Source organism: Lutjanus erythropterus, chromosome 15 (genome assembly GCF_056507025.1).
Source record: "Lutjanus erythropterus isolate fLutEry1 chromosome 15, fLutEry1.hap2, whole genome shotgun sequence".
Taxonomy (NCBI): Eukaryota; Metazoa; Chordata; class Actinopteri; order Lutjaniformes; family Lutjanidae; genus Lutjanus; species Lutjanus erythropterus.
In genome coordinates this window covers 32,119,736-32,143,364 of record NC_139331.1, presented here as the reverse complement: position 1 = coordinate 32,143,364, position 23,629 = coordinate 32,119,736, and the positions used below count along the sequence as shown (strand labels likewise).

Sequence of the window (23,629 nt, the reverse complement as noted above, 5' to 3'; positions counted from 1 at the left end):
TGTGTAAAATGAGATGTGCTATCTGTTTTACGTGAGTAGTAATTTTCTAAAAACAGCATTGTCTTTGCTTCAAAACTTGCATATTTTTTAACAAAACTATAAGGTGGGGGGTATTTCTTATTTTCCACATGTTCATAAATGAAGTACCAGCCCTTTTTGAAAGAAGAAAAATACTAACATAGTGAGAAGAGTAAGAACTTTGTTGCCTTTAAGCTGCAAGTGATTTGGAAATATAATAATAACATGCTGGTCATCATCACATCCAGAGATCCACCCTGAGTGTGACGAACTGTTTGAGTGTTTGGACCTGAGATTTTGGCTGTTGAGATTCATAGGTTTGTGTGTTAATGATCGTCCAAAATTCACCGCACAGAACCTCTGAAATGAACTATGATCAAAGGCAATGTTTTGGATGGTTTAAGTCAGTTTAAATATGCTCTTAAACCTGCATTGATGTGTTCAAAATGCAACTTTCGCATGCCAGGTATCAAACTCTCTGCAAGATTTAGCCTTAATGCAGTGTCCTCACCACAGATGCTCCTGTCCGTCTTTATCTCAGAAGAAAATATGCAACGATGAGAAAAATTCTTCGGTGAAAACTAAATTAAAATTCCTCACATGTCAAAGTGATTTCAGGTTATTCACTGACAAACAGTAACCCGCTGAAGGATTGTGCTTGAGAACGACACACTTTAAACTGAAACGAGGCCCTCGGTGCAGTGGTGGGTGTATGCTTCTTTTTTTTTCTGTTACGTGAAATAATACCTAAAGTGTCCACTGGTTTGACTTTATGAAGACTTTCTAACAGAGTGAATTTGAAGAATTGAGTGATTGTATTGAGTGATTGATTGATTGATTGATCGTTGGGTTATATGATAGGTATTGCTTAAAGGCTGTGGGTCAGAGAAATTAACTGAGGCATGCTCGAACAAGTGGTGGTTAAAACACATCTAACACCTCGGTCGTTACAAGGCCCCACCATTGACTAGCATAGTTTTTGCATTACTGGATGATGGCTTAAAGGAATACTCCACTGTTTTATTTTGGTTGTTTTTTTCAAAGGTAGATGTTGTTTATGTTTTGTACTGTCATATTTAATGAGAAGATCCTCTGGCATACTTAGAAAGGTTTGCATGAACTCTAATGAAAATATTAGCATGCTAAAATGTTAGCAAACCGAGGCTAACCATGGCTTAGTATCATGGCTTATCTTGCAATGAATAGTGGGTGTTGCAGAAGGTTGAAACAAGTTGGAATTTGAACACTAAAAGGCTTTTTTCAGCCGATATCTGGTTTATAAAATATTATCATGCTTTTAAAAATGCTGGTAACATTCAAGTGCCTACTCTAAAAGCAGTGGAGTATTCCTTTAATCAAGGGCAGGCAAATAAAATCAGTGATATGCAGCCATTTATAACAGATGGCACAGAAAGTGAAAATAAAAAATCATTAAGAAGAGACGAAAGTGCCAGTGACAACCAGCTATGGCAAATATGTTTGCAGGAAAAATATTAAGACCACATAAAATTTAAAAGGTAAACAGGACAAAACGTAAAGATACCTGTTGGCAACAAGACAAAGGAGCCCACCTGTCATCATGTACCAATAAGCAAAAAGGCAATACAGGATGAAGAGCCATGATGAGGGGAGGCGTGGATGTGCTGGGCCGGTGTCTGATTGATTTTGGAATAAATGGTATAAAGAGGGTTGGTTAATACTAGTTACACATTGGTGGAGATCTTGTACTTGGGAGACATGTTATTGTGGAACCAGATGAAACTAAAAATGACGCCCATGGTTTTGGGTATACGCTCGTCGTAGGCGAACGTCATGGCCTCGTGCAGCGGGACTTTGACCACCTCGATGAGCTCTCCCTCCCGTGGCTCACCTCCGCCGGCGCTCACGCAGTTGTCGTCGGACACCTCGGCGTAAAACATGGTCTGCTTGGCGCCTGTTACACCTACGCCTGACCTGTGTGAGGGGAATAAGGGAAAGAAAGGACAAGGTTTTTACACAGAGCTCAGTATCTTTTGAAATGTTCGAAATTGGGTCCAAAATGACAACTGATTCTCAGTACCTATGCTAAAACATTATCATTTCTTTTTTTCTCATATTTAAGAGAATGCAAATGCATCAGTGTTTCAAGGAAAATAAAACAGGACATTCGATTGTTATGAAAAGAATGGTCAAATTTGGTTCAACAGAGACCAAAATATCCTAATGTTAAGTCCCTATTATGGGTCAAAGTTCTAAAACTAGATCCTACACTTCCCATAATGCAACTGTCTGTCTTTCCATAGATCTCTGGTTAACACCAGGGCTAAATGTGCTTGGTGAGAGCTAGATAAGAAGATCGATACCACTCTCATGTCTAATCGTTATGTACAGAACTGGAGTCGGGGTGTGATTAGCTTCCCTTAGCATGAAGAATGATGGGGAAACAGCTACCATGGTTCTGTCCAACGTCACAAAACTGACCTGCCAGCATGTGTTAAGCTCACCTATTGACACAATGTTTACACAAACAAAAATATAAACAGAAAGAGGCAACTTAATTGATTAATAACTTTTAGACGAGCATAATTTTTTAACCAGTCTTTAGCTTCATAATTACTTACTGGTTGATTGGTTGGTCATTATGCTCATGTCTGACCAAATTGTCATTGGTTGGACAGTCGCTGGCGTTACTTTAATGAGGAGAGGAGCACTTCTTAATCAATTATTAAGTAATTTACCAAACATTTTCTGGCTCCAAACAACTTTACACCATGTCAGAGTAGCAGCACAATCGGCAACCAGCCTCAAAGAGCCCAAGAGCTGAGTGGATAAAAAGTATTTCTGATGACGCATGTGTGGACTGGACTGTTATCAAATTTGTCACTACTCGCTTCTTAGAAGTAACGTTGCAAAAAGAGTCTGAAAAGATACTGCTGTACCCAAACCTGATACAGATACACATGAAGACTGTAGAGCTCAGTCTTTGAATGCACCATACATAAACACCATTTTAAACCAGAGTGACCTCGGTTTGCTGACTGTCATCACAGAGTGTTTTTCTGTCAAACACCCTCATAGGGGTCATGAGGGTTAAGATGATACCTATGTATTTAATGGAAGCAGCCAACACATAACAGCGGTCAAAGACAACACCAACAAAACCAGAGGAGGTGTTCGAGTCAGATCCAAAGCACAGTTCTGAGAGCTGTCAGTCACAGCTGTCCAGGTGCTGCTGTTTAATGTGGGACTGTTCTTTTCCTGGAACTTTCAACTTTCTGTATCGAGTTATTGTGAGCTAATAATACTTTGACAGAGACAGATGGTTCCCTGAAGCCTCTTCCCAGTTCACTCACTTACATAACCCCAGCACTTATAGTTTCTGTTCTTTAGTTCCTCTAAAATTCTCTTGACTTATTTCCACCACGGTCACATTCGATCTGGATTCATGAAAACGCACGCTTTCCTTTTGGGTGCGGCAGTTTATGTGGACTTCCATAGAGCTAAATTTAAAGCGATACTCCACCCAAAATGTATTTTTGTAGTATCACAAACTCAGGGCTCAGGTAGCATCACTAGTTAATCTGTTTCTGGCTCTTTCACTGGTCTGAATTACTGAATTTATATTACTGAAAAAGAATTCATATTACTGAAACATTGTGTTGTGTACCATTGTGTTTCAGCCCATTTTCCTGTCTTTATGTTCATGTTAACATGCATCAAACTAGAGCTAGAGAGATATTTACGGGGCTGCACAATTAATCAAAATTTTATCAAAATTGCGATACGGCCTTCTGCAATTTTCAAACTGCAGAAGGTGCAATTTTTATTAAAATGTGTGCCAAAAAACCTTTAAATTGACTTAAGAACTTAAGAAACATCTTCATTTGGTACAGATTCCTGCAAAAAAATCATGCCATAGTCATTTAAACATGTTTTTTAATCAAAATAAGAATAATGTTGTAAAATTATCATTACCTCTAATATCGCAAATCATATCACAGTTGCAATATCAGTCAAAATAATTGCAATTGCATATTTTTTCAGAATTGTTCAGCCCCAGATATTAATGAGCAAATGTTAGAATTGACTGTTTTTCTTGGTCTTGATTAGAACAGAGGTTTTCAAAATGGGAGGTGGGTCTTCCTCTCTAAACAGATTCAGAGGAGGACATTAGTTATGGTTATGGTTAGGAGATGCAATAGATTGGATAAATGTGTGTGAATTAGTGAATCAGCATTGGTGAATTCGACTGTTTTTCCCACTTTCCCGGAGTCTGAAACTAATAAATACCTCTGGTAGACCTTTTTTTGTGAATTTGTTGTAGTCTGAAGTTATGTCAAACAGCATTATTAGGCTGTCTTGGCTCAAATGTTGACCCCGATCAAATAACAGAAGTCCTTGTTATTAAGTTTTATTTTGCCCTAAACAATCAGCAGCAAGTGACATATCAGCCTTATCTTATTTATTTACTTATATCTACACCAGCTACTGTTTTTGTGAGCATTTTTCTGTTTATTTTCTCGTGTTGTTGCTGATGTTGCCGTTTTTCTGGCTTTGATACAGGAAGACGATGAAGCTGGAGATGTAGTGTTGTAGTAGTGATTCAGAGGTGTTGAAACCAGCCTACATCCTGAGCACAGAGGTTGACAATGAAACCATGGATGGATTTTTATCACAGCAGCTATTCTGATGTGAAATAGTGCGATAAACACAGGTGTTACAAATGATAATAATGAAGGTTCTGCTCCATTCAGAGTCAGGGTGCTGCTATTGTGCATGTTGGCTCACTGGAAAGGCTGTGTTACACTAAAATGAATGGGACCTTAAATAATATCATTGGTAACACCTGTGTTTACCCTGTTAGTTCATATCAATATGGCTCCCGTGAAACTCATCTGTGGCAGGTTTTTTTTCATCCTTAAATGCCTACAGAGGTGAAAGTGTTTGATGCATGCATGGTTTTTGGTTTAAGTATCACGCATAAACTTTTTAAAGAAGTTTTTAATGCTGTCTAGAAGTGAATTTTGTAAGAATAAGTCAAATTAAAGGAAAAAAGATGCGAATGTAGGTTATTTCTGAGTGAACATAGCCCAAGGAGACTCAGAAATTCAAAATGAAAATGAAAATATGGGACAACAGGAAATTAATTGTTAAGGGACTAAAGTCAATATTCAAAAGACAAAGAAAAGGCTCGTCCTAAAACTGAAAAAATACTTTCAACGCCTCTGTTAAGTTGACGCACAATAACTTCATCTAAGTTATGTCCTACAGGTTCGGTTCAGGTAAATATGCAATCAGCTAACCTGTAAGAAGTAATCCTCTTCAGTTTAGAGGCAGGCACATCGTAGCCACACTCCTCCAGCACCTCCTGCCGGGCGATCTCCTCCAGGGACAGGTTGGGTTTGTCCACCAGCCCAGCGCAGAGCTCGTAGGTGACCCCCGCTGAGGCCGGGGGCCACTGAGAAGAGCCCTCCCCCTCTGAGGCCGACTGGCCCTCCTGAGACTCGGCGGCGGGGGCGGCGGCTTCCGCGGCGCCCTCCTCGGTTTTCTCAGCAGACTGAGGCGGCTGCGTCTTGTTCCTCTCCCACTCACACATGTACACAGCTGGAGGTGGAACACAGAGAAAATACTGTCATGTCTACATGCAAATAAAAAAATATTCCCATTATATATTTGCACACATCTTTGTGTACTTGTGTACTCTACAGTCAGTCCAAAACCCCAAATTAGTTTAATATAATAAATTCAGTTTAATATGACAAAAAACAGAGAACACTGATTGCAGCTCTGTTTTTCAGGAGGCATGAGAACCTTTGAGAGCTTCCCTGTACAGATAAAATGATGACTCTAACACCGTTGCTCCAATTTTAGGACGGGATGAATGATTTTATTTTATTTTTTTAAACTGGTACAAAAATTCATCCCATCCTCAATAAAAATACTTAATAGCAACAAGTAACAGTACTCGACTCTGATTTAGTTGCTAGAATATTGCAGCCTGACTTTGTTATCTGGCTTGTTTACACCTGATTTTATTGTTTGAAACTATTTACTAAAAACTAAAAACTATTAACTTTGTTATGACTTACTATTTCAAAGAAACATGTGAAGTTAAATATGCAAGTGTATCTTTGATGTATCTTTGGGACAATAAAGTATACCTTACTTTGCCAAATGTTAAGCACCTGCAGTATAATATTCGGATAAAATCATCCAGATGTCAAATCAGTACAATATCACAGGTTTCAGCAGTGTTTTATAGTCGAAGCAATTGTAGTGCTTATTACCTATACAAGTAATTTCCTGGGTAAAACCCTGAATATAAAAAGGACTGGTTTTGTGCCAAGAACTTATTTCTATGCATTTATTGTCTGAAATCAATAAGCTGACCAGTGTTTCTCCCGTAACAGACAAGGTGTGCAAGGCGGCATCTTGATGTGGTTGACTTCGGCCAGATTGCAAAGCAGGCGGTCTGCAATTTTTATTTGCATATCAAATTTTTGCTCACTCATTATATTAAAAACTTTATCACATGAAGAGGACGACTTAATAAGCTGTATATGCTGTGTTAAAAAGCTGTGTACCTTCTGACCTTAGCACATCATAACAACAATGTGCATGAAACGCAGATCAAAGGCAAATTATTGATTACCGAATGAAAGGTTATTCTGTGTTATTTTTGGCATAAAAACTGATTTTTTTGGCCTGGCGGGGGTTCACATTAACCTGATGGCCTGGACAATTATAGGGGAAACGCTGCTGACCAATATTGTACACACCCTGTTTAAAAACAAATGTCATTCTAGGTTGCAGACAAACTGATTTCTTTCAGATAAAGGACAGTGTTTTTCCCTACAGCAATGAGAGAGAAAAGGAAATAAATATATCAATGCCCAGACTTCCTTGAATTTAGCACACTGTGGTGTGGAACAGTCCCTGGCGACTCCTAACAAAGGAGGTTAGGCTGCTTTGTAACGAGGCCTCTTACGGTCTATTTATGAGTCTGCATTGTTACTAAGATCCCGTAGAATAAACAGGGACTGTAATGTACTGCCTTTTTAGTGAAAGTGCCCACAGGATATATAACAATCTAGATTGAGCTCCGTGACAAGAAGAAAATGAAGTCTCTTTCACTCATGCACTGCAGCCTTGAACTTACAAAGACATCACAGAGGAGATGCATGTGAGAGTGTACGAATTATTACATGAAAATAAAAGAATAAATGGACTTTACCCTGTCAACTCCTGAGTTAATAGTAGAGCTGCAAAGATTAACTGACTATGAATTGCTTATTAAATAAATCACCAAATATTTTGATAATCAACAGATGTGAATATTTTCTGGTTTATTTTGTTCTTTATGACAATAAACTGAATATCTTTAGGTTGAGGACAAAACAAGACATTTGAGGACGTCATCTTGGGCTTTGGGAATTTTATGGACCAAACAACTAATCGACTAATCAAGAAAATAATCAAGAATGAAACTAAACATTTATTTGCAGCCCTAGTGAATAGACTAAGTCACTGCCTAGAGATTTCACAGAGAACTTGTGGGCAAATTGGTGATATTTCTATCATGCTACTGGTGTAAAACTGGAGGAATACAAACATCTGAGGGTGATTCATGTGCAGTAGATTTCTGTAGCAATCTTCTGGCATCATGTCCTGCACTTGCATCTGACATGGACAAACTCCTGTTGCGTGCTACGTGTGTGAAAGAGCAATTTGACAAAACTTTCATATGAGAAAACAGCTTGAATTAAATAGATTCCACAGCAGAATCACTCTCCTGCTTTTTTATCATGAAACCTTACCTGGACGGAACTGCTTGACGAGGACGAAACAGTGTGAGGTGGTGTTGAAGATCAGCACTGATACACTAAAGGGGAAAGAGAAGAGAAAAGGTTACGTTTAATAAAAATCCATTTCTTTACATGATCTATCTCTGGTCAGGTGATCTCTGTCAGCATATATGAGAATCTGGCTCCAGGAGAGGGGAGGGAGTGGGAGTGAAAGGTCACTGGATTAAAAGCGATGTCAGATCCAGGCCTGGTACCAATACACGCACATATTTTTTCCATGAAATTGCAGAGGACATCGAGTCTCTCCTACCCGCCTACCCTTATCGTGATGGCCCATGGCAGATGCAGACAGAAAAATACAATGCTTATCAAAACGCACACATACACTGGGAAAAACAAGGCAGGTATTCTTCACTGGTGTCTGTTTCAGTTTCTCGTTCTTCACAAACTCGTCGTAATGATCGGAATGAACCTTTTTCTATGTAATTTTAATGGATGTTTTTTGGATGTTTAGGTAGTTTGGACGGATACACCTGCCATCATAGCTCTTCTCAGCTTATTGTGGTACATGAAGTATAAATATGGGTGTGGTTTCCATTTTCCATAATTCTGACCTGACAAAGAACAGAAGAAGAACGCTGTCATTATTTAACTTTTGTGGCCTGGAGTCAGTGTGCTTGTTATACGTTTTTTCTTTGCCATAGCAATTTTGATCACATTTGCTCCGAGGTCTGGCACATCACCGCTACTGTACCTCGACAACAGCTGTCGTCTGTGCGCTGTGTGATACAGCGTCATGCTTAAAGTTAAAACTCTGCCTGATAACGACCTAAACCACGTGTCTTGGAACAGGGAAACATCTAAAACGTGCAGAGCAGTGGGCCCTCAGGATCGGGATTGGGAAATGCTGCATTACAATGCAATTAGAATCTCATTCAAGTAAGTTTGAAACGTGACAAGCTGAAACAATAACACCGAAAATGAACCTAAAAACTGGTTCATGATAGAAGAAGGAAGCTCTGCGTGGCTGATGGCTGGTTCAACAGGTGCTCTTTAGTGAGGCAGGTTAAGGCACACACACACACACACACACACAAAAAAGACAGCACTGGAAATGAATTCTTCAAGCACAGGCACATAATCTTCATCGATGATCCTGAAAGAGTCGATAAGCGTGGGTCTGTTTGTTCGCCTGTTAATTTAAACATGAATAAATATTCTGAAATAAAAGGACCACATCGTTCTATTAAACGATGCCTCTTAAGAAGGAAGGTCAGTGACATGCTTCACCAGTGGCATCCGGTGATTTGTGCTCACACAGGTGGTTTACTGAGCGCGACTGTCGCTGCCAGTGGAGACTTGAGGCCTGGGCTCCGTGTTGGGAAAGCGGATGTGTCTCAGGCGGCAGGAAGCCCTGCCCTGTCTTTCCCATGGTGAAAGGGAACCGGGACGTTGGTATTACAACTTGTTTCTCACTATAGCGGCTGATTTAATATCCGTTTGCAATACAGATATTTAAAGTGAAAGTCCGATGTCTATCATAAACATCCGGGCGATGAAAACTCAGTCTGATATTTGTGACAGCCTACAGCAGCAAAGGATAGTTTAGTCTTGTGGGTGAATATCACCGCTAAAGTGTACAAGTGTGGATAAGATAATGTGGTCCAAAAGTGGGACACACAGGCCTGGGGCATAGAAGCTGTGCCCTGAGGGAGGTCTGGGTCTTGTAGTGCTGTTCCACACCATTACTGCTGTTCTACAGCTTCCCGCTGGAAAAAAAAAAATGCTCTAATGGTTAAACCAAGAAGCAGGCTAAACGGACGCTCAGGACTTTTCATGCACCGTTAAGCTTTCTCTGCGGGGCTTCTGGCTGGACAGCGGGAAAAACTGGGTTATGGCAGGCAGACACATGAGGAGCAGGACTAAGGTGACTAGTGGCTGCGCTGCAAAGCTTATGGTGTCAAGACATTATCATCAGGCCCTTGACATAAAAAGAAATCTGGGTTGTGTGCTATATAATCCATCTTCAGACACCAGGGGCAATGACTTCAGACAGGGCCGACAACTTTAGAGACAAATTTTCTTTTAGTTTTTAAAGATAAACCCACTTAGAAAAAGTGGTTGAGATCATTTTTTATACACATGAAACAGTTTTAGAATCTTTCTTTAATTTAATGAACTGAAAGACAGAAATTCTTCATGAACATACAACATCGCTCGCTAGAACAAACTTAATTGCGGACAGATCCATCTTATTTTCTTAAATCATCTTATTAAATACGCAACAATAATAATCCAATGCAAAAATAATAATCCAACTCTTCAAAGTAAGTGAAAGTGATTGAAGCGAATGGAGACATATGAGCAGGACTACAATAAGAGCAAATGACTTCATCTCTCTGTTGCCTGTGGTCTCTTAAATGTCCTGAGCTAAAAATACCTGTTGTCATTAAAAGTCACTTCCAGCACTAATAAACAAGAACAAGTACGCAAACACTCCCATAAACACATAGGTGTCAAAACAACAAAGCAGTGGGAGTTTGTCCACCCAGTCCTCATGTGTTTTTGTAGAGACAGATTTGGGTTCTGTACCTCTGCACATTTAGTGGGAGTTATAGAAAAAGGTTCTGGGAAGTTTTGCTTGTTTTATCGATTCAGCATATCAAGGTGCAGCGCTCAGTGTCCAGAATAAAGACTTCAACATCTCTGCTTTTTGCCAGCGAAGCAGTACTCTTGGCTTCATGAGGCTGTGACCCACGGTTCACCCTGGAGCATGGGTTTTCAACAGGGGGTCCACGACCCCTAGGGCGACCTCAGAGTTTCTGCAGGGGGGACGTCAAATTATTGTTTTGATCATTTTTTTTTTAAGTTTTCCATTTTCAAAATTCATAACTTGTCTGAAAATACACATTCACATGAATCTAACATAGTATTAGAAAAGATAAATCAGGCTATTTGCTAAAAAAAAATCCCCCAAACATTTAGCCAAATTTACACAACATGACAAAAACCTCCTCATGAATCCTCACGTGATCTAGCTAACCTAATAAATCACCATGCAACACCTGTCCATAACCACAAACTAGTTTGCTGCATATGATTTAAGCATATTGGCCACTTAACTCAGCTATTATCCCAAGTATAAGTCTCACAAAGCCAGACCTTTCTCCACAGTATTCAGTGCTGGAGAAAGGTCTCCACACATGCACATTCTGCTATGCTTTGTTTGCATTTCCTTAAACCAATCACAAACGTCATGGGCAGCGCTAACCCTAGGATACAGCGATGGCGCTGCTGCAAAGTAGTGTTGAGAGGGAAATTAACATTTGCACATCGGGAGGTGAGTTCTGAAATTAAAATGACTACATCACTGGTATCGGCTTTCATTTGAACCATTCGCGTCCCCGGTGCTAATTTGCCATTTTCAGCAAATAGGTTGCAGCTCAGAGGTTTTTGGTTGTTTCCCAGGGACTTTAAAAACGTAGATGCAGACATGAGCCATGATAGATCATTTTGAAACCTCAAGGTGAGGAAACTCTGACGTACACCGGCGAAAGTGCAGAGGGCGAGGCAACCACACCTAACATCAGCCATGCTTCAACTGCTGCTGGCTCAGAAGCTACAGGTAAACGCAAATGAGAGAGGACCGAAAAATATTCAGTGCAATAACTGTATGTAGTAGGAGGTTCCTGCTCTCTCTCTACCAGCTAAAGGGTCCATGGCCTGAAAAATGTGAAGACCCCTGCCCTAGTGGTTCTCAAACTTTTCCTGTCATGCCCCCCTGAAGAGGCAGAAAAAAGTTCACACCCCCCACAGCACAGTTTTTACTCAGTCGTTAACAATGATAGGGGAGGATGTTCTGTTTACTGTCATAGAGGAGTAAAGAAACTAGAAAATATTCACCTTTATCGCTTTACTAAAACTGATCAATTGATTATCAGAACAGTAGGTGATTCATTTAATAATGAATTCCTAATCGATTGATTGTTGCAGCCTGGATACATGTGTACAACAGCAGCAAGAAACTGATCTGTGGAGGCATTTTGGGAACAAGCAAAGGACTGAACTCTTCATTTAGATATTTCACAGGATGTTACCCACAAATGAGTCTTCCACATTTTTCTAGTGCACCTGAAACGTGACAACAAGTGTCCCGCTGAGAAGAAAATGTTATGCACACTTAAACAAAAATGCAAAACAACCCTGGGTCCATTCAATACACGCTGAAGGGGGAATAACACTTTGTCAGAGTTTCCACTTGAGGGAGAGCTGGATGTCCCCATGGGATGTCTTCTGTTGGAAGTGCGGGTCTGAGGTTTACTGGTTTTGTCTCAGCGGTACTATTTTTCACAGGGACTTCTCTTTGGGGTCAGGACAGGAGTGGAGGAAAAAGGGTTTAAATGACCCAAAACCTACCTCAAGGCCTTACGGTACCCTGGGCAAAACAGGGAATAGGAACTGGGGTTTTGACACAAATGTGTGATATTTCTCTTACAGTGCCCCCCTGTGAAGCACAGACATTTATAACCACTGCCAAGCAGAATAACAGGGCGCCAGTTCCCAAAAAACAAAGTCTGTTTTGGTTTGACTGTCAGTCCACCAGAGAATAAAAGGTATACAAATACCATGAGGGAAAGATACTAATAGATCTGCAATAATTAAGAAATTGTCAACCATTACATGTGAATATTTTCTGGTTTCTTTATTCCTCTATGACAGTACAGACAGTAACTGAAGATCTTTGAGTTGTGCACAAAACAAGAGCATAGAGGATGCTATCAGGGGGTTTGGGAAACACTGATTGACATTTTTCACCATTTTCTGACAATTTATAGACCAAACAACTAATGAATTAATCGGGATGGCTACAAGTAAAAGGAGAAAAACTCACACAACTTATTTCTTTTACTGGATTTCAGTCACAATACACATGCAGCACATTATTGCATCTATATATTTGAAGGTACACCAGAAAGTCCACAAAAATAAAGAATTACTGCATGTTTGTGGGTCTGTTTCCATCTGTTTGTTTAGAAAGACACTACTTCCTTTGAAATCTGCACAACAGTTAAATGAAAAAATATCCTGCAAGCAAAAAAAAAAAAAAAAGAAAGAAAGAAAGCAACAGACAGAGAGGAGATATAAGATTTTGACTTAGTATTCATCAGAACTGGTGCCAGTCAAGCTCCTTGCCACTCGGATCACCAAATTCATCCTTGTTTGTTGATCCCCGAGAGCTACATCAGATTCAGATGCTTAAGCAACATGTTCCTCGGATTGCAAAATGTCAACTTGACATGAACATGCAGCTTGTTTTTTTTAATATTTCAAAGCCATTTCACTGGCAGGGATTCTTCAGAGGTGAAGTTCTGACTGTGCAAACCAAACTCGGCTCTGTTTTAGGCCTTTTCCACATCAGTGTTTCCAGCCCACTCCGAGCTGGTTTTATGTGTTGGCCCATTCTGAAAAAAAAAAAGGCTTGACACTTCACCAGCAAGCCGTATCATCTGTTTGTGCTTGTGTGTATTTCAGTGAGCACACACGAAATGAAAGGATAGGGGCACCGCCTCCATCAGCATTAGAGAATAAAATGTGTTTTACCTGTCATGAGTTCGCATGAAGTCCCAGGATTTCTTTGTGCCATTCTGTGAAGGAATAAGACAAAAAAAAAAACAGCATAAGCAGGATGAAATATAATAAAATCAACACTTATTTAATCCACAAACTAGGGGTCAAGATAAAAAGTTAAGTCGGGTCAGTAAATTCAATCAGTCAGTTGCCTGCTTGTTTCATTCAAATGATGTGCCAGACGTTGCATTGCAGGCGACGTTACTATGTCTGCTTCCTTATCCAAGAATTTGGACCGTTCTACCTGAGTTTGTCCTTGCGCAAATGTGAGTAGACAGACAGACGGACAGCTTGTTTCCTGCACAGATGACCTGGCAGCCAATCATAAAACTACGTACAAGTCAAAATGCAAAAGAACAATCATTCAACAGTGATTCATTCAACCATCGAGGAAACTGCATGGTTGGGTTTGTCGGAGGTCTGACAAGTCAGGGCTGTTTTTGAAAGGAAACAGTTGCTTGAAAGTCGGAAGAAAAGCCAGCAAATTTTGCTCTGTGGAAAAAAGGGTATGAAAAAGTAGTGTAAGTCTAAATCTCCCATACGTAGAAGTGGAAAGTTGGACCTAAAGTATCTAAGTACCTTGAATTTGTACTTAAGTACAGTACTTGAATTGATATATCAATTCAATGTTGAACGATCTAATATGATGGATGCAAAATCAAAATATTGATCTGTATTGTCAATGTACATTGTCATAAAAGTGGTAGATCATAATTTAGCTGCCTTTTCTGAGTTTAGATGAATGTAACTGATTGTGTTAATTGTACATATGATGTCATCTGATATAGATCACAGACCCCTGAATTGAATTGAAATCGTATTGTGGCAGACTGTATCCAAAGAATCAATATAATATCGTATCATCATCACTGTATCTTGTGATTTGCACCTCTGCTTAGTAACATGTCAATTTTAGTCTGAATTTTAATCAGGGCCAAAGGAAATTTTGTTTTACCTGAGGGATTCTTGACCCATTACTCCATTTGAGCAAAAAACATCATTGTTGGATTTCCTCAAACCCTGAAGTTCGACAAACAAGTAGAACAACTTCTCACTCCCTTTGCTGCACATATGGCAGGATGTCAAATCACCTCTGACTTTTTTTTTTTTTTATCTGGTTACTGCAGAGGGAACCACCTGCCCCACAACAGATGCTTGCTTAGGCATGTAAAAATAATATCACAAACCACACCTAACAAAAACATCTGCAGATGCAGAGCAAAAGGCTCTGTGCCTGCACCAAACAAGAATCACAGCATTGTTGAACTTTATCAACTGTAGTTCAACAAAAAGCATGAGAGAGAAAAATGCTAGATAATATAATAATAATTCTAGTACTTATCTAATAATAATACACAGGTGAAGTGGCTAAAAGGGTAACATGTTAAATCCAATGCATAACTTACAGCAAACATCATCAGAGTCAAAAATTAGCAGCTTGTGGAAAAATGTCAGGAGCTTCATGTGGAAAAAAACGTCTTATTATGCATTTTCTGTCATTTTGATGTCCAAATATTTATTGATTTTTATTCACCGACCCCCACAGACTACTGTGGGCGTTCCTGTGGGAGTAAAATGCGGCATCCTGAGTCAGAAGAGGATGCACAGTCCACACAATGATGGGAGTATATATAAAAAAAGAGTCTTTACAAGCTGGATCGAGTTGCAGGGAGAGATTCCTGATGACTAAGTGCTAAAACATCTCCTGTAGTTATTCAACTTCAGTGACTGGAGTTGTTGTACTTAACTGTTTATATGCCCTGTGGTCACATCATCACATCAACAGGATGTGCAGCTGAACACTCCTTCAGTAAATTTCCACCAGCGCAGTTGCAATCAAACCGACGAGGCAGGTGTGCGGCCAGCGCAAAAGAGAAAGGCAGAAATGCTCTGACAGTCAGAGATCTTAAATATGTGGGCAGTGACACACACACACACACACACACACACACACATTGTCTGAATGTTGTCTCGTCACTTTGCAGTCACCATGAAGGGACAACGAGGTAACGAGCCTGACAGCCGAGGTCACTTTGATTCATACCCGCTGAAGCGAGGAAAGGTATCTGCAGTTCAGGGTGCCAAACTGTATGAAGGGAATTCAAAATTATAAGGGTTTCATATCTTCATTTCAATTTACTCATAATGTGAAGCCAAAATGAAGTTTCAACTGACAAGAGACTTTAGCCCTGGTGGTTGTTAGTTTAAAAGATCAATATATAATAAATATGGCCTTAGTGAGCCTGCAAAGTCTGGTCACTAGAAAAATGAGCAGGAGTTTTGTAAAACAGAAATTGTAAATTAAGCAGTAGCCTCAGTGAACAGATCACATAAAAAGCTGTAGGCAAAGTCATTAAAGTTAGTAACACCTTATGCTGTGCATCCATACCTACTACAGGCTCTAAACTGCTAACGGTCCAGTTGCTGCATCATTGGTATTTTTTAGGGATGTTCATGATTAATCATTAATTGGTCAATTGCCATTAAGACTTTCACCTATTCGTTTTGTCTGAAGGAGCTATTTATTGAATAAGGTGTTTTGTACCTCATTAATTATTAATCATCATAGCATTTTCAACAATCGGTTAAGGAAAATGCATAAAGTCTGCAAGGAAAATTCTGGTGTATCTCAACTAGAGCTACATTAGCCTGCAAATATATTGAACAATATTGGCCCATTGGATATACTGGTATCCTTAACAAGAAACTGCAGTACAAAAAATGTCAAAATATGTGTGAAGTAATTTAGAAATTACAATATCTTATCATTTAAATGTTGACCCCATTGGCACTTCTGTCTGCACAGAATCAAACCATGCCCCACTGATTTCCATCTCCATTACAAGCTGTGCCGAGTCGCGCCCAAGACGGACCTTCTCTGGAGTGGGGCTAAAGCGAGCCAGACCAACTGGTGCAACTATAAAATGTCCCGTTCAGTATGTATTTTGAGAAAAACTATTTAAAAAACAAAACAAACAAAGCATTATCAGATTTTTTTTATCTCAAAAATATCAATTTTGGTATCTGCCTCAAAAATCCAGCATCAGCCGGCTATAATTTCAACCCGGTGTATTATTTTTATTATTATTATCCATAAACATGACCACTGTGGCTCTAAGGGTCATGCTAACTTTGCAATCGCCACCTCGTTGTAGAAATTCAGGGAAACAATGACTCATGTAAAACTCTGTCTATATATATCAGGGGAGGCTGCACAAGCCTCCTACAGCTTTCCAAACAAACATGATAACTGCACAAATCATTGCAAACACTTGTCTCTGATTCCCACCAACAGTTAACAGTTGGAATGGTTATTAAAGCTAACTGCATGTGGACCTGCATCCGGGTCAACTTGCTGGCTGACCTACGCTGTTTTGTGCAAGTCCTATTAACATAACCCAATGCTAACTGGTCAATAATCTGAACCTTGTTTCCCTGCAGATATTTCACCGCCTCTGTGCACCGTAACAGCAGGGTTAAAAGATACATCTGAACCCTGATAACAATCCCTGAAAAATTACTCCTGTTTGAATAACATTTGCTACAAACTACACATCAGCAAAGCTATATGAATTGAACTGAAACATAAACTCAGCATTTATTCTTCTTCTCTCCACATTACATGCTGTATAAATATGGTAAAGTTGGCCTACATTTTCTACGCCTGAGGAAATATGGCCTTGATTCAAATTCAGGCTACACCTCCTCTCCACCCACAAGCTCGCTCAGATGCAGGGATGACAGCTTTACTAGAACAGCCTTATTCCAGCTACAATAGATGTGCTTTCTTCTGTGGGAGTGTGGTGGTGCAGTTTCAGTACCACCCAAGAAATGGGAGGAGGTGAACTGGCAAGCTAATTGCACTGATAGAATCAGACATAATAAAACTACTGTTGTGGCAACAGGATTTGAGTTAGGATGTGCTGCTGTGCCAGAGACTAAAAGCTGCAATGTGTAACTTTTAAGATTTATATCTAAAGGGAGTAAACTCACATACACACAGCTTTTGATTGAGTGCACTATTGCTAAAGTTGAATAAACTCAAGTCAGAAGAAGACTAAACAAAAGGTGGTAGATCAAGCGAGTTTCCAGGGCTCAACAATAAAGATTGCCCACTGGGGCAAAAAACACTGCAAGTAAATCTGGCATCTCAGTTATCCGACCAGGTAAGTGTTAAAAAAGAATAAATTTAATAATTGATTATTTTTTTCACACAACATGGCAAAAAATGCTGCTTTCAGCCTCTCAAACGTGGAGATTTCACAATTTTCTTCATTCATCATCACATTAAACTGAATATTTTTGGATTTTAGACTGACAAACGAGACGTTTAAAGACATAATCTTGGGATGTTTCACTATTTTCTGATTTTTTTAGACCATGCAGCCCAAAATGAAACGTCATTTAACTTTACTCGTCATTGGAAAAAAAAACAAAAAAACTATTTGTATAGGGGCAAGTAAGAATGGACTTGGGGCAAGTAGATTTTTTTTTTAATACAGAGTTTATTTCAGGGTTTTTACCTTTTCTGAACCTCTGATACATTTGACAAGACAGACCTTTGACCAGGTCCTTCTATCAGCTACAGGCTAACCTGCACCTATAACAATTAACTGGTTCACCAGGTGGCTTTGTTTACTGGATATCATAATTATTACCTCTATGAGACAGAGGTGATAACAACATCATACTGCTGTTTCACCTACAGTAGTTCAGAAAATACAGCAACAAACTCAATCATTCATCCATACAAACAACTTTAAATCATACTTTCAACAGAATTTCTATTGTACAATAAAGTTTAAGAGTTTAATGAAACAAAAAAGCATATAAAAAGTCATAATCATCTGAACAAATGGTCAACCGGTGCATGACCTAACAGGTCACGGCCACAGGGCCTCGATGTGAAGCCAAGCTAGCATAATGCTGTTCATGCATCATTAACTATCATGTTGTGGCGTGAAATGAGAGCATGAAGCTGAAGTTTGTGTAGGTTTAGCTATGGTATTGCTATGGTTTCACCTTTACATACTGGAACAGCTATTGTGTCAGGTCAGGTCAGGAAAGGGGCTGACTGTATGCACATTTTTCATATGAAACCACAGGGTTTACCGTATTGTGCGGCCCTATAAGAGACACACCATTTTGCATTTAGTCTGCCCATGTTTTTTTAAGTTTTAAATAAACCAACGCTGCCTGCTCATACTGCAGGAATTCATACACTAAGCCCCGTAAGACCTGAGGACAAAAGTGATACCATTCATCTTTTCTCTTGCTGTCAGCCATTAGTAAAGCACTGACATCATCCCCACTCTTCACTGTGGAGTCGTGTCATGAAAGATGCTCTGCCTGCCCTGCAGACACCCTCCAAGTGTAATTACTCTCACCAAAAACCTGTCATGTCAACAAAGTGCGCAAGTGTCTTACACGCCATCATTCCTCCTTGAGGCCAAGCAAGCCGCACCCCGCTCACTTTTCCTCGGTGAAAGCCAAACTGGTGTGAAGACGTGTGCCTGTGATAAATCACCTGTCGTGACTGAAGCGGAGACACACTTCTCTTGGCTTGTAAAGTGTGCTTATTGAATAATGTATGAGACAAGGCATTTTTCCTGTCAATGAACCTTTTACAGGTAAATTGTGGGTTATTTGCATGGGTAAATGTGGCTTATTACCACTGATGCATCCTAGAGCTGTCCTGCCTCAGAATCAAATCCAAGTTATTAAATACTCAGCATATGTCAAACTGATGTCTTTATTTTCCTACATAATATTGCTGCTCAGCAAAAATGGGCATGTGGACATTAACCTGCAAGGAGACCAGGCTGGCGATGCTAGCACTGCTACAACACTCTGCAAACACTCTTTACCTGCACACACTGCGATCTTGCTCAGTCTGAAAAGATAACGAATTTAGTGGGTTGTTGTCATGTTCTGTATGATAATGCGCAATGTTTTCAATTCACTGAGCAAAGTGCCACAAATTTCAGCAACATTTAAAATACAATTTGGTGGAAGAATCAGATTAAATGCTTCAAATGGCTCCGCTCCCAATATTTTTTGGACAATGTTTAACCATATCGATTAATAAGCTGTGCTCAAGTTTGTTATTTTACTTTTAAACCAGTCAACTAGTCTAAATTAAAACTTATTTTTAATCAACAGGGAAATTAGTCACCAGGGACACGGACCAGCTCCAAACATGAGACTTAGCCACTGTTTTCAAAAATATTCATTGTTTAGAGTAAAAAAAAAATCTAGCTTAAACCCCTTTCACACATTAACTGCAACTCTGCACTTATCTAGAAACTACCCAGAGGAGCTGTATGTTTGAACTACAAGTCCATCAGTATAAGCCTGGTTTATATTTTTTGAGCTCATGTCACGTGAGAACATGAGAATACAGTCAGAAAAGCAGCACAACACGAAATGTCTCTCATGCTGGGCAGCTACCAGCTATCAAAAAAGCATTGCTGCCAAGTCGGCACACTGAATTCAGCTGATCTCTGCATCTATCATCCTCCGCTCCCATCGCAGTTTGTTAATTTCGTGACTCTCTGTTGATATCAGTGCAATAACAGTCATCGTTACGGACGAGTCCTCTTCCTTGCTCTGCATGCGTCCCCTCACCTAAACCATTAGGATTATTTCTAACATGCGTGAACACGTTTGACTTGAGCAATCTCCCGATGCACGTGACATGTGTGAAAAGGCACATTCAGAGGACGCCTGCACCTGAATCTCAGGACATAGTTCAGATGTATATGTGAAAACATATGTCTGATGAATGGCCTTAACTGAGAGAAATAGATGAATTTTCCAATTTGGCCATCTTAGATATAGACAGAGGTTGCTTTACATTACAAACAGAGAGTGCAGTGTCCTTCCAGTGTACATGCGAGCTACACATTTCAGAGATTTCTGGTAGCAGAGAAATGAAGAATGAAGAATGTATTTCCAAGAGACTAAGAACCATCTTAATTATGGTCTAGTTTATTTACAATTGTCATATAAAATGTCTCAATTAATTAGGTAATGATTGATGACACCAAACAACTAAACAACTAAAAATTTAACATGTTTCTTCTCCAGCATTCGTTTACTGTAAAACTACTCACCATGAATGCATCACACACACACACACCCCGACACCGACACACACACTCACACTCCCTCTCTAGTGTCCTGTCACCGCTCACAGATGGCGGGGTTCCCCTCATTACTCGGGCCACTTGCTGAGAGAAGGGGGGCGGGGACAGCTTGAATGGCCCAGGGGAGACCTAGAATCATGGCCGACATGGATTACGACAGAGAGATTAGCCCATGGGGAGAGAGACAGAGAGAGAGAGAGACAGAGAGAGAGAGAGAGAGAGAGAGAGGAAGGGAAGCAGGAACAGGCTACACAGGACCTTGAAATTAATGTGGTCCCTCTGGCTTTGGGCATCAGAAATGACAGACTCCTGTGTGAATGGCTATTGTGGGAGGGGATGTATGGTCTTGATCTTTTAGGTGCTTAAAGTCTAACACACACACATACACACACACACACACACACCTCCTCTGCTGACTGCACTATAAAGCCGGCAGCTGCAGCAGAAAGAAAAAAAAAAATCAACTACCGTCCTCAAATACAAAAGCACTCTTTGAATCTCAACATGTGCTCTCCAGTGTTTTTTTCTGGTTTTAGCTTCAGTCTCTGTCTTCTCAACAAAGGCGGCGGGGCTATCACACACACATTACGACCAGTGAACTAATGATCAGCAGAGTTTAAAAATGCCAACGACAAAAGAACCTGCACCTGCGTGAAGTGATAGAGCGGATCTGCGGCATTAAAACAACCTGGTAAGTGGTTCCTTTAGCCACGAGTGTCAAATCCAGTGTCAAGGACGCGCACTCTTCAAGTGCACACACACCCATGTGACCGTGTCCTCCGGCCAAATCCACAGAAAGCAAAGCATCTAAAGCTCAAATCAAATCAAATCTGTTTACATGTTTGTGTCCCTCCTCAGCACTCCGACTACTTGGAGGAATTCACTGCAGCCTATTTCTGTTTTAACCTTGGTAAAAAACATTTGCCAAAATGCTTTGAGGCGTTTTTTATTTCAAATCATTTCTGACCATTGTAGTGAATCTTTGATTTATCAACCATGGATCAATCGCTGAAGTCACTTATCGAGAAACAAGGCTCTACAGCGAACACTGGACTTGGACTGTTCAACCCATGAAATTTAGTTTAAAAGAAACATGGGTTGACACATCTCCACCCTGGTGAAGAAGGCTCAGAAGCGGCTCTATTTCTTAAGAAGGCAAAAATCCCACGCCAACATTTGTTACCTTCTACAAAGGATCATTAGAAAGCATCCTGACTGGAAACATCACAAACTGGGATGGGAATAGTGTAGTGATTTAAATCATCCAGAACATCATTGGTACCCATCTCCCGAGCATCAGTGTTACAGCCCCCATGTTGGGCTAAGGGATGAGGCGTGTAACGGTAAATAAATTTAACTGGGAGAAAAAGGAATGAAGGAAAACTGAGACAAAAATGTAAAAAAAAAAAAGTTTCAAAGGTAAGTTGACAAATTAAATAAAACACAAGGGTTAACTTAACCTACTAAACTAAATTAAACAACAACAACACACACACAAAAGATAACAAGTGTCCATGCTAGCCAGGGAGGCTAACAAGAACACAAACACTGAAGACAACGAGCTGGCGGGGTTAGCAAACTTGTCAACCGCCACGAGTAGTCTAACCTGCAGCTGCAGGATTAGACTACAGACTTGCAGACTGTAGTCTGCTGAACGGCCCTGACTGGCTGCACTCTCCAGGCTTTAAACCACCAGATCTCGATAGCAGAGTAACTGAACCTGGGTACAGGAGACACTGTGGCACATAACAATCAGTGATATCAGGGAGGAGAGGTGACTGCAGAGCCAAGAGGACATTAAAAGACAAAACCCCCCCCAAAACACAGCCTGTCCACCCTGCTGCTGTCAGGCAGGAGACACAGAGGTATCCACTGAGTAATGAGAGGAACCCTCCTTAACTCATCCTCAGCACTCCTCCATAAAACATAGTTTATATTGTTTTATTTCTATGACTTATTTATTCAACCAGTCTACTGTGTGTAATTTTAACATTGTTTTCCATGAGTAGCAAAATGGAACTACAACTTAATCTCGTTACACAACAGTGAGTTTTATAATAACAAATAAATCTCCAGTTGTATCTTGGACCTGGGAGCAACCTTGCATGTTGCCTTTTTATTAACCTTGGTGCGACCACAGCTGCAAGTTCTTTCTGTCAAAAGGAGGACTGACTCAAAATGAGAAAATTTAAGTGGAAAGCAATTTCTGACTGAAAGCTGGTCAGTGCAACAAAACAGATTTGAACTATTTTATTTTAGTTTATTCACATTGGGTAATTCATGTTGTCATCATGCTATGATGATTAGTTTGACTGAAATCGCAATATGCAATACTTTTTGTGCGAATGATCATCTTTGCATCGCAATTTTAATTCTTTTAGAAGAAAAAGTATTAAGATCTGCATCTATGCAGCACTACAGTACCTCATAAAGCTGTTTGTTCACACATTTTTCCTTTTTATGTGATTTGGTTCAGCGATTTGGAAACTGCAGTTTCGATAATATTGAGATTAATCGTGCAGCCCTATAAATGACCACAATGAATTATTGCCCTGTCCTAAATCAAAGTTTTAAACATGACGGTCCTCTCTCCACCTTCATAACATACATGTTAAAGCTGCAATGATGAATCGATTAATTGTTTAATCAATTAATTGTTAATCGATCTGAGCAACTTATCAAGAAAAAATGTGCAATTTCTCTGATTACACCTTCTTATAAGTGAATACTTTCTGTTTTCTTTACTCCTCGTTGACAGTAAACCGAATAACTTCAGGTTGTGGGTAAAACAAGACATCTGAGAACATCATCTTGGGCTCTGGGAAACACTGATCACCATTTTGTGATGTTTTGTAGGCAAACAACTATTAATCGATTAATTGAGAAAATAATCGACCACTTAATCAAATAGGAAAGTCTAGTTGCAGCCCTAATACACACACTCAACATTTGGACCATGTTGTTGCCATTATTCAAGCTCAAACCTATGAATAACTCTTCATGTGAGAAAATGTGTGTTTTAAGATAATAATGGATCTCATATTCATTGAA

At 39.8% G+C, this 23,629-nt stretch overlaps 1 protein-coding gene across 1 annotated transcript in view; it reads right to left on the bottom strand.

Annotated features, from left to right (window-relative positions):
• Positions 1-1,088: 1,088 nt before the first annotated feature.
• The window catches only part of nudt14 (nudix (nucleoside diphosphate linked moiety X)-type motif 14), a 29,244-nt gene continuing 6,703 nt past the window's right edge, over positions 1,089-23,629 (bottom strand). Inside the window, exons 2-5 of the mRNA XM_084737679.1 lie at positions 13,404-13,447; positions 7,815-7,879; positions 5,301-5,601; positions 1,089-1,971 (exon numbers count right to left, since the gene is read on the bottom strand). Of these exons, the coding sequence (XP_084593805.1) occupies positions 1,722-1,971; positions 5,301-5,601; positions 7,815-7,879; positions 13,404-13,447 (660 nt within the window). The 3' untranslated portion in view covers positions 1,089-1,721. The remainder of the gene's footprint in view (positions 1,972-5,300; positions 5,602-7,814; positions 7,880-13,403; positions 13,448-23,629) is intronic.